The sequence below is a fragment of the Miscanthus floridulus genome, chromosome 10, assembly GCF_019320115.1.
Source record: "Miscanthus floridulus cultivar M001 chromosome 10, ASM1932011v1, whole genome shotgun sequence".
Taxonomy (NCBI): domain Eukaryota; kingdom Viridiplantae; phylum Streptophyta; class Magnoliopsida; order Poales; family Poaceae; genus Miscanthus; species Miscanthus floridulus.
In genome coordinates this window covers 116152222-116168649 of record NC_089589.1, presented here as the reverse complement: position 1 = coordinate 116168649, position 16428 = coordinate 116152222, and the positions used below count along the sequence as shown (strand labels likewise).

At 44.1% G+C, this 16428-nt stretch overlaps 1 protein-coding gene across 4 annotated transcripts; it reads left to right on the top strand.

The window, feature by feature from the left end:
* Window positions 1-701: 701 nt before the first annotated feature.
* LOC136487016 (disease resistance protein RGA5-like) lies at window positions 702-13206 on the top strand. Of its 4 annotated transcripts, none has more exons than XM_066484121.1 (11): window positions 702-888; window positions 5983-6741; window positions 7431-9852; window positions 9952-10146; window positions 10224-10439; window positions 10518-10712; window positions 10790-11005; window positions 11084-11278; window positions 11394-11505; window positions 11619-11697; window positions 12609-13204. In XM_066484121.1, coding segments are annotated over exons 2-11 (4389 nt in total). In that variant the 5' UTR covers window positions 702-888; window position 5983; the 3' UTR covers window positions 12610-13204. The 4 variants fall into 4 exon arrangements, with proteins under 4 accessions (XP_066340218.1, XP_066340216.1, XP_066340217.1 ...); XM_066484119.1 differs by having other exon boundaries at window positions 5979-6741; window positions 12609-13203; XM_066484120.1 differs by lacking the exon at window positions 702-888 and adding an exon at window positions 5241-5871 and having other exon boundaries at window positions 5979-6741.
* Window positions 13207-16428: the final 3222 nt, after the last annotated feature.

The following is a 16428-nucleotide window of genomic DNA, read 5'->3' as shown; positions in this document are numbered from 1 at the left end:
GATTTCGTGGGACGGGGGGCGTCCCGAATCTGCCGGCATATTCCTCGTAGGGATGGACTCGCCCCTGGCTGCCTCTCATCCAAACAACCCTCATCCCAGGATCATCCCACTTCATCCTAGTTGGTCCCCTCAACCAAACAGACGGTTACTCCCACTCTTCTCGCTTTCACCGGTGGCAGATGTAGGCCGCATCGGTTATAGTTTAGGGCTACAAAAACTCCAGTGGCACCACACCACTCATATTGTGGCCTGGAGCCAGAACTATAGTCACTCACATGAGATATGCGCGAGCATGTGGCTCGATTTTCACCTTCTTTTAACTTCACAATAGTTGCAAACATTTAAACAAAATCGATCTCTAGTTAATTTTTTATATAAGATTAATTCTTCACTGCATCTACCACTTATTATGGGTATTGGCATTTATTTAATTTAGTTGAAATAAGGTCCTGCCAAGCCTAATTAAATCCAACAAAGCTAAACAAGTTCATTATCAATGCCAGGGCTGATCCATGTGACCACTGCCAGTTGTATCTCCGGCCAGTTGCAATGCATAGCATGTGTTCGCGAAAAAAATGGAAACGTTTGACTGATATTAAGATGCATCCCTGTCGTCCTAGCCTCGTAGGTCTATATACGTGGGACCCCTGATAACTATTGAGCGTTGATCCAATAATATTCCACGGCACGAATAAATATCACACGGCAGCATCTAGGCTCTGCGCTTCGATTTAAGGACCAGGTTCGGTGTTGGGCCGTGTGCGTCTTCGTCATCGTCTTTACTCTCATAGTGCTTCCGCGCTGCTGCTAGCGCTCCTCGCCTCCTCCTCCATCCTCTTCCTCTCCGTCGTCGCTTGGACGACGAGCAAATTCTTCGGTGCCTCTCCGGTGAGACTTTTCTTTTCCTTTTCAGTTTTATTTACAATCTATAGCACACCAAATCGACCGATTGTGGTTTCGCTTGTCGTTTTTCCTTTCTATATACTCCATATTTTGTTGTCCGACGTACACCTACGTAGATCTTTCTCCTTAGGAAACGTTTTTTTTAGGGCCGCTCGTAACCCGGTTTTGCCATCCGCCCTACGAAGGGGTGGATACAAATCGATTTGTAGTCGGCCCTACAAATCAATTTCCAAAAATCATGAAAAAATGGGAAAAAAATAGCAATTTTTTTTTAATCTGAGGAGGTCCCCACCGGTAGTGACACACACCCTCACTCTATCTTTTTCACGATTTTTGCACATTTTGCGTCGGCCGGGTTTCGACTCGGCAACTTCTCACTCACGCATAAACTCCTCTACCACTGCACCTCACGATCACTCGTGTCTACATTTTATTTTAGTTCCCTACGTATTATACAAAACTGAGCATAAATTGATTATTTGAGGCCCTAAACTAATTCAATTGAAAAAGTTGTCGACTACAAAGTTTTATAACTTTTCGAGATCTACAACTTTCATTTTGGTAGTTTCTCCATCCGAGGTCACTTATAAAATTTGAATTTCAAATTTAAGAAATTCGAACGTAGTTTTCTATGACAAGATGATTTCAAATGAGAAAGTTATCAACTACAAAGTTTCATAACATTTCAAGATCTACAACTTTCATTTTTACTGTTTGTCCATCCGAGGTCGTTTAAAAAATTCAAATTTCAAATTTTTGAAAATTCAAACATAGTTTTCCTTGACAAGATGATTTCAAATCAAAAAATTGTCAACTACAAAGTTTCATAACTTTTCGAGATCTACAACTTTCATTTTGGTTGTTTCTCCATCCGAGGTCGTTTACAAAATTTTAATTTTAGTGCTTAATTTTTAATACTCGGCGTCTATTTGTACATGCACTTTAATATTGAGCAGCCCCTAGGGGCGGTTGGATATAGAGCCGCCCCTACAAATCGGGCCATTTGTAGAGGCGGCTAATAACAACAGCCGCCCCTACAAATCCATTTGTAAGGGCAGCTCATTTGACAACCATTTGTAGGGGCGGCTCAATATAGAGCCGCCCCTACAAGGAAAAGAAGGCGTTGCTACAAATCGTTTTTGTAGTAGTGCATGTGGATAGATAGGTACGATTCTTCGTATGTTAGAAGCTGATTAGCTAGAGAGGATCAAGGTGATTAGTTATGAGTATCGCGCTACGGATTGTAGTATGGCACAACACTACGAACCAGAAATGCCGTGGTTAGCACTTGGTACCATTGCAGACAGACATGCAGCCTCGCTCATGGTCATGGACGAGCAAGCTGAATACGAGCCAGAGATCCACGGGACATCGGGGAACAGATCTGAAACTCTGATTGGAGACCGCCACCCTGGAGAGATCTTGTTCGGTTAATCTCCCCTCTAAAAAAATTATTGGAGGAGACGAAGAGGATTTTATTAACTTGTATCAGAGTTTGTTTGGATACCCTCGTGTCTATCTCAATTTACATGTGTTAACAGAGTGAATTGAGGAATTAACTTACTCCAATTCACCTTAATACAAGTGGGATTAAGATGAATAGGGAAGTACGGAGTATCAAACGAACCCGGATTCAATCTTTCTCACCGCCAATCAAGCCAAACATGAAGCAGCTTGGTATCACCGAACCGTAAACAGCGGACAGACCGAGAAAACATCAAGTAGTACAGGGACAGAGAATGAGAGATCGATCTGTGTGTACAGGGAGAGAGAATTGAGAGACCGAAAAAACTACTCGAAACTGGAGTTTTTCTGACGGTTTCAATTTTTTTTACGGTTATCCAAAATACCGTCAGGATATTTCGAAATACCGCTTCCAGTATGAGAGGAGCTTGGAAGGGGCTGCCTTGAATCTTATCCACTCGATGAAACAAAGAGAAAGATCAGGAACGAGGAAATGAAGCGGGGCAACATGTTCACAGGTTCACAGCAGCGTTGGTTTTGGAATTGACGGCAACATGTCTTTTTTCTGTGGTGGGATCCACATGGAATAGCTAGCTACTAACTATTTACATACTTTTCCTTTTCTTAAAAGAATTGTTATATATACAGTGTGAGAATTCTCTATTAGAGAAATTAGAGAAATTTTATTATGGTTGGAAAACAAAGTACCATTAATGAGGAGAGATTATAGAAAATGCAAATAATCTATCCACATTTTTAGTAGTAGCCCCACCAATTTAGTACTATGCTTTTGGTACCTCTATTTTTCTAGCCACTTGATCTCTCCTCACCAATGGTCCTCATTTTTTTTCAACCATAATAAAATTTCTCTATTAATATATAAGCCTTATACAGAGTAGTCATTATTTATTCCCAAAGACTGGGCCCTGTTCGCTTGAACTTATCAGTCTAGATTATCAGCCATGAAACAATGTTTTTTCTCTCACAACAAATCAGCTTTAGCCGACTTATAGCCATAGAAAGTATAGCCGGTTTTGATTTGCACTCACAACCTCTCTCACTTCTCAAAATATTTGAATTTTCTTATCAAATAATTATAAACGTAATAATACTGTATTAATATAGAGATCTTACAATTATGCTACCAATAATATGTCTAAATTATAGTCTAATACCAATGTTAATATGTGGATAACTAACTGAACTTTTTATGCTTTATGTGTTTTATCCTTCACAGCCTATGTAAGCATATTCAGGAATCCATGATGATATCTATAGTTATGTCAAACACATAGCTCAGCATAATTAAGATTTCAACTAATAACATTCAAACAACAAGGAGGTGTGATGCAAACGGCAAACTGTGAATAGAGAGTTGGAATAAGAGTAAATAATAAAAAAGTTGTTTTAGTTATATATCTATATTAACTTTCCAATAAGACTATAATTTAGAGGCATATATCGATCCGTGTTCGTCGGCCGCGTCACCTGCTAGGCGTCCGCATAAGATCAGATGGCTCAAAAACTAGTTGATTAGAGAGGCCAAATCAGATGGCCCAAAAATCCGCGAAAATGTTATGCTAAATTGCATTCTTTTCTAGAGAGGGTAATACAAACTACTAGTACCGGATGTTTCGCTGAATTCTCGTCCATAAAGAATGGAGTTCTAGCACAATATTATGTTTTACTTACTATATATAAAAATATCAATATTTATAGTACCAAATAAATATCACTAGATTTGCCATGAAATATATTTTTATAGTATATTTATTTAGCATCATAAATGTAATTATTTTTACCTAAATATTCGTTAAATGTTAGATATTTTCTTGACCCATGTAGTAGATTATAGATAGGTTCACATCCTGCCTCTGGGGCCACCTTCATAAGCATACTCAGTTAATCTGTACTTCTTCGCTAATTATTATACACGTAACTGGAAGTTGAAGTTTGTAGTTTGGACAACTGTACAACTGCATCAATCAGCTACGGTGGCATACGAGCACTTACACGACTAGAGTAGTGCGCTGTGCATCCTTTATTTCACGACTGTACATGGATGTGCTTCAAGCCTCTTCATCATGGAGACACAAAAAATGGCAAAAAGGTATGGATTACATCAACGCTCAAGCGTCTGCCATTCTTGACCAAATTGAAACTAGTGCAACAGATACCAGATCACGTCCTATCAAAAAAAAAATTACCGGATCACGTATTATCAAACAATTTTCTGGTGTGTATGTAAGCACACAACAAATCATTAATTTGACATCGTGCAGCCTTTTTATTTATTTAAGAAAAGAAAAAACTAAAGGGTTTAAGATGTCAAATGAATAGAACAGTAGAGTAGGCAAACATTTATCTGTCTGTTCCAGCAGCATTATCAAAAATTTTATGAATAAATAACTAAAATACATACTAACCCTAATGACCAACAAATAACTAATCCTAATGACACCTACAATAAACAAAGAACCCTAATGACCAAAATAACTAGAAACCAAACTTATCTAACATCTTCAGCACATAAAACAGTTAAACAACAATGCACTCAATCAACCTAAGCCATACATTTTGCAAATGCAAATACACATATACCAAAACACCATACACTCATGATTCCACATGATTAGAGACAATGCAAGCACATCTACGCGGATAGATTGGAGGAGGGGAGGGACCATTACCTCGAGGAAGCTTTAGGAGACGAGATCCGGGCACCTAGGGTCGTATTTGGGGGTTAGGGTTTCGTGGGGGCCGTGGGGGGATTTGGGAGACAGAGAGCCGGCGCTTTCATAATGGAGGGAGGAAGAAGAAGGGGGCCGCGGCGCGGCTTCAAGAGTCCAGACCTCGGCGTTGAGTCGGGCCGCGCCGAGTCTAGTGGCTCGGCGTTAAGTGACCCCGCGCCCAGCTATTGGGCCACAAAGCGTTGTTGGGCCGCCTGGGCCGTGCGCCGGATGGTGCCAATAGCTCGGCGTGTAGTTCCACCGCGCCGAGGTTGGGCCTGTGGCGTTGGCTGACACAACGCCGACGTGTCGGACCCCATGCGCCACCGTGTTGCCGTCGACCGAGGTCGTCCGTGACGTGGCAAGACCTCGGCGTCGTGTCAGTCGACGCCGACCCTCATACCTTGGCGTCATGTTCTTAGACGCCTAAAAATTGTCTATTTTCAGCAAACATTTTGGCATAGGTCTTTTTGTAAAAAATATTTTCAAAAGGGACCAAAATGCAAAAATTTCACTCCTATAATGTAGTGGACGCACTACACTTTGACTGGGGAACTTCACCGTCCATCGATTGCTTTCGATGGCCTTTCCTAGAGTGTAGTGGACGCACAATCAGCAATCAGCTCTTACCACTTTTATAGGTCCACAATCCACTAAGGATACGATATAGGCAAATTCAATAGACAGAAGAGAGAAAATAGAAGTTACCCATATATTCCTGCTTACCATGCTTTGACTGGACTTGATTGTGCGAGGCCAGCATTGGATATCTTCGGTGAAGTTCTTTTTTCCTGCAGCATCATTATCATTTTCATTTATAGGATTCCGTTCCTTAGTATTGATCAGTACCTAACTAGAACAATTGATCTCTGATCGTTGCAGACAGAATGATGGAACCTCTGAATAGCTGTTCGCTGGGTGCCATGGGATCCCTTCTCAGAAAGCTCGATGAGCTACTGCGTACTGAAGAGTGGGCAAAGGGACTCATAGGCGATCTTCGCATAATAAGCACCAAGATGAAGAAGCTATCAGAGGTACACAGCCCTCCCCATACGGTGAAATACTGGATGAATGATGCGCGTGAATTGTCCTACGACATGGAAGTCTGCGTCGACCTGTTCGTCCAGATTTGCCAGCCAGAAGATTTGCCAGCTAAGGTAGCGTGGATTTTGGCCTGGAGTAAAGAGATCTTGGGATTTGAGGCTCGCGTGAAGGAGGTTAACGAAAGATGTGAGAGGTACAATCTTGTTAACAGATACGTACTTCTCAGTAATCCGGCAAAAATTTTAGTGAGCCGTCATCTTCGAACTCAGTACGAAGAACCCGACCCTGTCGGCATGGAAGAACCAACAAACAAGATTCTTGAGTGGCTGATGCCGAAAGGACATGGTGAAGAAGACCTCAAGCTCAAGGTTGTTTCCGTTCTTGGTGATGAAGGAGCTGGGAAGAGCACGCTTGTCAAAAGAATATGGCGTTTATCTAAAGGGAAGTTCGACTGCCAGGCTTTCGTGCAGACGGCAAAAAAGCCTGATACGAGGATGATTCTCAGAAGCATACTCTCACAAGTTCGCCCGAAGCAGCCACTAAAAGTCTGCAAGGTGCCAAAACTCGTTACCGATCTCAGGGAACATCTCCAAGATAAGAGGTTCGAAAACTATGCCTAGACAATTAGCTGAATACTTTTAAACTTGTTTCTAACCCTTTTCAGTGCTCCGGGTGCGCACATACCACACTATAGATAGAAAACTCACTCTAACCCAATCTTATTTCAAAGACCAAAATACAGACATGCCATAGTAGGTAAACTACCAGAATCCTGAATTACCTTGAGGGCCAAGAGTTTTCTTAAGTGCCAAGAATTTTCTTAAGGGCCAAGAATCCTGAAATCATTTTTGTAGTAGTATATGCCAATTACAATAATTTGCACGCATGGTAAAATATTTTGTCAACAAACATTGCTTAGTGGTGTCCAAACATGCCATGTTATTTGCCATCATTAAAGTTATAAATCACAATATTTGTGTCACCCAACACTGACCCCAAAGTATACACAATACGATAAGCAATCTTCCCATGCATTGAATTTTCATGGTTATCTAAGTATATATATGTATGTACCCAGTAATATTAAGATGTTGAAAAATATGCAATGAAATTTGAATTAGGAAATTCTAAAGCAGTTCTGACAACTTGACTAAGAATTGCAGACATTCATAACTGAGATTATTAGCACATTTTATGTCTTCAATTTAAAACTTCGATGGCTACAACATTCTATTTTATATGATTGTTGCTATGATGAAGCATGTGACATGTACAGCATTTTGTTACCAGGTATTTTATTGTAATTGATGGCTTATGGGATGTGTCAGTTTGGCACATTATTAAGCGGGCCTTTCCAGCCGGTAACCAAAGAATAATAACAACAACAGCAGTTGAGAACGTCGCCCATGTATGCTGCAGTTATGACAGTAATAGCATTGTCAATGTCGAATGTCTTGGTACTGATCAAGCCAAAAATTTATTCATTGATAGAGCTTTTGGGTCTGAAAAAGGATGTCCACCACAGTTCAATGATTTCACAGATGAGATCACAAGAAAATGTGGTGGTTTTCCCTTAGCCATCATCTGCACTGCTAGACTTGTGGCAAGCCAACCAGAAACAGAACAGGAGCAGCAATTGGATTATGTCACTAAGTTTCTGCCAAACAATTTGAGTACACACTCATCTTCTATGGAGATCCTGAACCAAGTACTGAAACTGTGTTACAGTAGTCTTCCTCATTATCTGAAGACATGTCTGCTGTATCTTAGTGTGTATCCAGAGAATTACTTACTTCTGAAAGAAGATTTAGTGAAGCAATGGATAGCTGAAGATTTCATATGTACACCAGAAGGGAAGGACATTGTAGACGTTGCCGGCAGTTATTTTGATGAGCTCCTGAGTTTAGGCCTGATCCAGCGAATAGATATTGTTAACTCTTACAGGAAGGGTTTGTTGTGCTACACAGTGCACCCTGTGGTATTTGATTTTATCACATGCAAATCCATGGAAGATAATTTCATCACCATCATAGATTATTCTCAGTCGACAGTAGTTCTCAGTGAGAAGGTTCGTCGACTGGCACTCCACTTTGGCAGTGCAACATATGCTACTACACCTGAAAGTGTGGAATTATCACAAGTTCGCTCACTCTCTTTTATTGGACTCTTGGATTGCATGCCTTCGATTGCAGAGTTTAAGCTTGTTCGAGTCATGATGCTCCATATCTGTAGTGACGACGTGGACACGAGGTTTTCACTTTCAGAAATATGTAACCTGCTCCAGCTAAGATATTTGCAAGTCAGGTGCAACGTTACTGTGGAATTGCCAAAGCAGATGTGCCTAAAACACTTGGAAACACTGGAAATAAATGCAGTAGTAGAAAATGTTCCATCGGATATTGTCCATCTTTCAAGATTGCGGCATGTTCGTCTTGGAGAGAAGACAAACCGAACTCCGGGTCAAATGGTTTCAGTCAAGGTTACTCCCTCAGTTTACTGGAGGAGGTGGAGGTTGCCGTCTCTTTCCATCCCCCTTCGGAGTTTTGAGTTGCTGCATCCCATTTGCATGTTTCCAAGGCTGCCCCGGTGGTTTCGTCAACTACACAAACTCCGTAGAATGGAAATTGTGGTCAGACAATTGTCGGCCGACATTGATGTCCTAGCGGAGTTACCGGTTCTCAAACATCTGTCCTTGTACGTCCGAACACCACCCAATTTAGCAATAATCTTCAGCAGAGGAATGTTCCCAGCTCTCGAGTATTTCAAATTTGCCTGTGGTGTGCTATCGCTGGGCTTTCAGAAAGGAACACTGCCCAATCTTCGTTGGCTCAAGCTAGTCTTCAACGCCCACAAAAGGGAGCAGTACGGTATTCCTGTGGGCATCAGCCACCTGTTAAGCCTCCAGAAAGTTGTTGCAGGCATTGGGTTAGCCCCTGGTGCTGGGGAATCTGACAGGATAGCTGCAGGGTCTGCGTTCAAGGATGCAATTAGACAGCATCAATGTCACCGAAGTTTCGAGGTGGTGGTGAAAAGGGTGGATCAAGTTGACGAGGATTGGAACCAACAGGAAGGATCCTCAAACGAACGTGGGCAAGTGCCACTGTGGAAGCTGGCGTTCCGGACCCCGCCGCAGCTCCCGGTCTTCACGGGGAGCAAGATCGAGGACGAGGCTGGGAACCCGCTGGAGGTGATCCTCGTGGACGCGGGCACCGGCTCGCCGGCTGTGCTCCCGCAGGCGCTGCGCGTCGAGCTGGTCCCGGTGTTCGGCGACTTCCCACCGGAGGGCCGCGAGGACTGGTCCGCCGACGAGTTCCATAGGAACGTCGTCAAGGAGCGCCATGGCAAGGGCCCGCTCCTGACAGGCGACGTCAGCCTCACCATGAGGGACGGGCGCGCCACGGTGGGCGAGCTCCAGTTCACGGACAACTCGTCCTGGGTCCGTTGCCGCATGTTCCGCATCGGGGCGCGCGTCGTGCCAGCAAGCTACGACGGCGGCAGGATCGTTGAGGCCATCACCGAAGCCTTCATGGTCAGAGACCACCGTGGTGATCTGTTTCGGAAGCACTACCCTCCCGTCCTCGGTGACTCAGTGTGGAGGCTGAAGAACATCGGCAAGGAAGGCGCGATCCACAGGAAGCTGAGGCACAACAACATCGAGACTGTTCAGGAATTCCTAAGGATGCTAGCGGTCAAGCCTGACGAGCTGCGAGCGGTAAGTTTCCATTCTTCAGGGGAATGCTTTCACGGACTCTCGGTCTCTCGCCGCGGGCTGGTTTTGACTCTCTTTGAGTCCTCTGTTTTGTGGGATCAGATTCTGGGCGACGGCATGACCGACCATATGTGGGAGGTGACAACCAGCCACGCAAGGACATGCGTCCCGGGCGACGAGGTGTACGTGTACACAGCGGGTGGCAGCACCATCTACGTGAACTCTGTCTTCAACCTCGTTAAGGTCAAGATCGGCGGCACTGAGTGCACCTTACAGCAGCTGAACAGAGACAAGTCGGTGAGTGAGTTGATCGATCATCTGCCTCCTTGAGCTGGACATCAGAACTCTTACATTACATTTGCTGTCTCGCGCAGATGTTGTTGCGGCAGCTAATTCTGGAGGCGTACGAGCACCGCTACAACCTCATCGAGCTGGAGACGCGCTACCCTCCCTCCCTTGGCCACTCGGCGTGGGTGCTCGAGAATATCGCCAAGGAAGGCGCGTTCCACAATAGGCTGGAGCACAACAACATCAAGACTGTTCAGGACTTTATAAGGATGCTAATGGTCAAGCCTGACGAACTACGTGCGGTGAGTTTCCATTCTGGAGGGGGGTCGGAACTCTGGCCGTGCATGCTTGTGTTTGAATGCTCTGTCTTGTGGGATCAGATTCTGGGCGACGGCATGACCGACCGTATGTGGGAGGAGACCAGCAGGCACGCGAGGACCTGCGTCCCCGGCGACAAGGTGTACGTGTACGCAGCGGATGGCGGCACCATCTACGTGAACTCTGTCTTCAACCTCGTTAAGGTCGAGATCGGCGGCACTGAGTGCACCTTACAGCAGCTGAACAGAGACAAGTCGGTGAGTGAGTTGATCGATCATCTGCCTCCTTGAGCTGGACATCAGAACTCTTACATTACATTTGCTGTCTCGCGCAGATGTTGTTGCGGCAGCTAATTCTGGAGGCGTACGAGCACCGCTACAACCTCATCGAGCTGGAGACGCGCTACCCTCCCTCCCTTGGCCACTCGGCGTGGGTGCTCGAGAATATCGCCAAGGAAGGCGCGTTCCACAATAGGCTGGAGCACAACAACATCAAGACTGTTCAGGACTTTATAAGGATGCTAATGGTCAAGCCTGACGAACTACGTGCGGTGAGTTTCCATTCTGGAGGGGGGTCGGAACTCTGGCCGTGCATGCTTGTGTTTGAATGCTCTGTCTTGTGGGATCAGATTCTGGGCGACGGCATGACCGACCGTATGTGGGAGGAGACGAGCAGGCACGCGAGGACCTGCGTCCCCGGCGACAAGGTGTACGTGTACGCAGCGGATGGCGGCACCATCTACGTGAACTCCGTCTTCAACCTCGTTAAGGTCGAGATCGGTGGCATTGAGTGCCCGTTGGAGCAGCTCAACTGGGACCAGATGGTGAGTCTGTATATATTGTCTATCATATCATCTGACAGCTATCTTGATCGTCATATCATATCGCCAGAGGTGAGGTGACAGACTTTTCTTACAAAACCACTGTCTTTCACGGCAGGCGTTGGTGCTGCTGCTAATTATGGAAGCGTACAAGCACCGCCACGACCTCGAAGAGACCAGCGAGGTCACATTCGACGGCGACGCCACCGACAACATTGCACTGCTCCGCGGTAAGTATCTGAAGTCTGAGCTGGCCTTCTCAAATGTCACATTTTGTGACTTGTATAGAGATCGATCGATATCCTTTTTCTCACCTCTGTGCTCTGGCAATTCGCAAATGCAGCACGTTTTGCGGCGCACTCGCGAGCGGACATGAGGCCAGTCATCAACAACTTGGTTCCCAATCCCTGGATCATACAATAGTAAGCCAAGCACATGAGCCAACACGCAGTATAGTTAAATGTAGATACCAGGGATCAGTGTTCACTCCTGCCTTGTTTCCGTCAGTCTGCCAACCACTTTGCAAAAACCATATCTGTTTTCTTTCTCGCATTTTCCTATGACTTTCTACTCCAAAACTTGTTTGCTGTATGCAATTCCTCATTCACACTCAAACTTTGAAACTTGGTTTGGGTTCGCGTTCCCAACTTTCCACCCCTCCATTCTCAAGTGCACAAAAATATACTGTACTACCAAATAATGCTTTTTCGAAAGATCCAGTTGCCTGGCTTTCATTGATAAGTAGAGGAGATATAACACCTCCTCGGTAAATAGTGGTTCCACTGAAATCCTAGTTTATTTTGAGAAGAGAGATATAACACCTCCTCGGTAAATAGTGCCCGGAGGAACAAAGCCGAAGTACCAAGCAGGGCATTAATATTATTTCAAAAGCATACAACAGTAGCGGAAATGGCCATATTACGGAGCCTATGTCTTTTTATGAGAGCATTCCTAGCAAGCAAACTCACGATTTGGCATAATATTGTTGCACGTGTGGATCTTATATTACTAACCTAAATAAGATATGGATCCTTTTGTGTGGATTTACCAAATTATGACAAATTCACACTCAAGCCAATCTATGGTTTTCTTGTGAATAACGGAATGAAGGTTGCACAAAAGGTTGACATCTGGAAGTAACTCCCAGAAAAAAAAAAAAATCTCTTTTGGCTTTTTAAAGGAGGGGTCATTCAGACTACGAACAACCTAGATAGGCGGAATTGAAACAATAGTAAAATTTGTTGCTTTTGTAGTGAATTAGAAAGTATGTAGCACCTCTTCTTTGAATGTTGTTATGCCAAATGTCTATAATGTGCGGTGTACCTTGTTTCAGGTATCTCACAACCACATACATCAGCTCAGTTGTTCTGTTCTTACTCCAAGCAGTGGGTCAGAATCGTACATCGTTGTCATTGACGTGTGCTGCAACGCTTAGCTGGGCAATTTAGCACACACTAAAGGATTTTGTGTACAAAAACTTCTTTTGCAGGTTCTATTCAACAAGATGCACTGGTTTCGGTTTTGTGTGCTCTTATATAGCATACTAATGACCAGAAGGAATTGTTATCGTTAAAGGGTGTGTGAACTTTTAGAGTCAAGAGCTATGTAGTTCTTCACGTCTCATGGATGGCCATTTAGGATTCACATTGGTCAATAATGTTGAACTTATTTTTTTTTGTTTTGATCTTAAATCAAATCTTTGTCTCATGCCTCTTCGTTGAAAAGGTTAGAATCAGGAACAAATCCAGCATGTACAATACGAAGGATTGGGGATGAGGAAATTCTAAATCACTTCAGCTATTTAGATTGGATTCTACAGATGGGGTTAACATTTTGCATATGCCTACTATATACCCTTGTCCACCTGATACTCAGTATTGTTTGTGAGCTAAGATGCATATTTTTTATTATCTGGCTGTACTAAAATTTTGGGATCTATGCATCAATTGGCGCTGAGTTGTGGTCTGTAACACAGGCATTGCATCATATCAAATCCCAATCATATATGTGCAAATGGCTGCTGAGCACGAATCTAATGTGTTGCCACGATCCTTTGTTTTTTTCTTTTTTCTTTTTAAAATAATGCTTGTGAGAGGTGAGAACGTCTGTACGTGACAACCCAGGCTCAATGGAATAACGATGTGTGAGACCCAGCCCATTGGGCCAGTTGGGCCTGACCGAATTCTCGGACTGTAGCGATGATGTACTGTAGCTTCGGGTGCTGTATCATTCGCACAATATTCCCAGTTTAGTCCATACCGGAAATGAAACGAATGCTAGACCAGCTTAAAAGCCTGGACCTGGGAGACAGTTAACTCCAGATCAATCTTTTTACGAGAAGCGAGAATGAAAGCGTAAGAAAGTTGATTAGCAGGTGTGGTTCATTCAACATGTAGAGTAGGCATTAGCCGTCATCCCGGGTTGGGGCGTTACAAAATGGTAATCAGAGCCAACTCTCGTGTTTTCAAGGTTGCGTATGGTCCGAAAGCCTGGACAGGTTGTGCATGGCTCCAGTGAGGGCATGACACTTGCGTATGGTCCGGAAGCCTGGACAGGTTGTGCATGGCTCCAGTGAGGGCATGACACTTGGGCCGAGGAACTGGAAATACGGACGTGGCCAAGAGAGTCGATCCTAAACATTTGTCCCGTATGGGTAAGCTGGTTCGATAGATCGATGAGGATGTCGAATCCTTTGAGGGTGGGTGGATGTGAGACACAGCCCATTGGGCCAGTTGGGCCGGACCGAATCCGCGACACTATAGCGATGAGGAAAGCCTGGATCTGGGAGGCTGTTAACTCCGGATCGATCCTTTTGCGTGAAGCGAGGACGAAAGCGCAAGAGAGTTGATTAGCAGGTGTGGTTCATTCAATGTGTAGAGTAGGCCTTAGCCGTTTTCCCGGGTCAGGGCGTTACAAAATGGTAATCAGAGCCAACTCTCACGGTTTTACGGTTGCGTAGGGTTCGGAAGTCTGAACAGGTTGTGCATGGTTCCAGTGAGGGCATGACACTTGGGCCGGGGAACTGAAAATACAGACGTGGCCAATAGAGTTGATCGTGAACATTTGTCCCGTATGGGTAAGGTGGTTCAATAGCTCGATGAGGATGTCGAATCCTTTAAAGGTGGGTGAATGTGAGACCCAGCCCATTGAGCCAGTTGGGCTGGACCGAATTCATGACACTGTAGCAATGAGTACTGTGGCTTTGGGGTACCATAGCGTCGGCACATTATTCCCAGTTTACTCCCATGCCTGAAACGTAACGAACGCTAGACCTGCTTAAAAGCCTAGATCTGGGAAGCTGTTAACTCCAAATCGATCCTTTTGCACGAAGCGAGGACGAAAACGCAAGAGAGTTGATTAGTAGAGTGGGCCTAAGCCATCTTCTCGGATCGGGGCGTTACAAGATGTCTGTTGAATGCCAATATGCCATTAGTATATGTAGAAATTTAGTTCAGAAAAAAATTACCGATGCCGTCTATTGTACTCCACAACAGATAAAGTTAGAGGGCATTTAGACACAAAATGGGAACAACCAATCGTTGGGATGGATCGAGGTAGCTAGAGGTGAGCTCTTGTTCAATGCAACGTGACATCGCCGAACAACAGCACCATGAAGCTCTTCCCATGGCGTCTTCGATTAGTGCTCCCGCCCATGGAGTTCCCTGTCTTGAATCCCCGGCCTGGACAGGTGGTTGAGGCTGAGATTTTTCGCCAGTTTGGTTCCTCGGTCAATTTTGATCTAGCTTCTTCTGCTCAGGAATTCTTCCTTGTCTTATCTGTGGGCTGATGCAAGTTTCGCCTCTCGTCTAGCATGGTGGGGCTTCTTCAATCTGTGCTTGGTGGTTCTTCTCAAGCCTTTAGGATTCTTAGGAGAACCGATCGGTTTTGGATTCTTGAGAACCGAAGTTTTGCTAAACCGAACCGAAGTATTGGTTTAAACCGATTACCCAGTCTGAATCTAGACCCAGAATCCAGTATTTGGGCTTCTGGTTCCATTTGGGCCGGGCTTGCAGTTCCTCTTGGGCCGGTCGTGAGGTCCAGCAGCTTCTTGCATATTATATTGCTTGGTGCCGAGTCCTTGTTTCTGCGTACGGGCTGCTTCGATGCCGACTTCTTGTTTTTGCTAGAGCTAATGGGCACCGGATCCGAAGGAACAGTGACAAAAGGCAGACAACTGCAGCTGAATCAGATAACCAGATTTGTCACGCCTCACAAACAATCTTTCATTGATATAAGAGACAGTTCGTCGGTGTACACTAATCGAGGACAATGGCAATGCTGAGGGTGGTTATTAAAGTTTGATAAGCAGCCGCCAATGGGAATTCTGAAAACACTGAAATAGTCACAATGACAGACATTGTTCGCCTAAATGGATTAAATGGCCGTTTAAACAGCCAGTAAACGGTAAACGGTGATAAACTGTTTTGTTTAGGGGTAAACGAAAATTAAACAGTTGACCGTTTAAACGGTAAAAAAAACCCGGGAAAAAACGGTCTAAACAGCCTAAACAGAACGGAGATAAACAACATTAAACGGGCTAAACAGCTATTTAAACGGTTGTTTAGACGGTAAATCTAGTTCAGTTTTATATGGATAAATTTGTATACTTAAGTTTATTACATTTATAAATGTGTACACTTGATATGTTACATGCATAAATATCTATATTTGGTTCTTTTCACATGCATAAATATATATACATACAAAAATAATTGATTTTTACTCGGATAAATATGTATAAATGCTAGAATACTTGATTTTTTACATGCATATATATAATTATATGTATTTTTTTAAAGAACAAACCCATTTAGACCGTTTAACTTCGTTTAAATATCGTGTAAACAGCCTAAATGCTAAACGAAGAGCGACCATGTAAAGATCGTTTACCGTTTAAGAAAACATTAATGACAGAGCAAAGGAGGACCAAAAAATAAAGAAAAAGAAGAACACATAAAGCACTTTATGCAGTTCACGTGCCCAGGCATTTCGCTGTAGTCAGTACCATAGCTTTTTTTTTGTGTGTGTGGATGAAGTCAGTACCATAGCTAGCATCGATGCTTGTGCACTTCGCTTGCATGCTAGGGCCAGGCCTCGGACACATTTCTATCAGCCCTGCCCATTTCAGTGCAGCTTGGGCTACCCGTTTTGTA

Coding starts and splice junctions, on each gene's coding strand:
- LOC136487016 (XM_066484121.1), top strand. CDS start 5,984: ATGATGGAACCTCTGAATAGCTGTTCGCTGGGTGCCATGGGATCCCTT. Junction 6,742..7,430: donor GAACATCTCCAAGATAAGAG/GTTCGAAAACTA, acceptor TTTTGTTACCAG/GTATTTTATTGTAATTGATG. Junction 11,506..11,618: donor CAACATTGCACTGCTCCGCG/GTAAGTATCTGA, acceptor TCGCAAATGCAG/CACGTTTTGCGGCGCACTCG.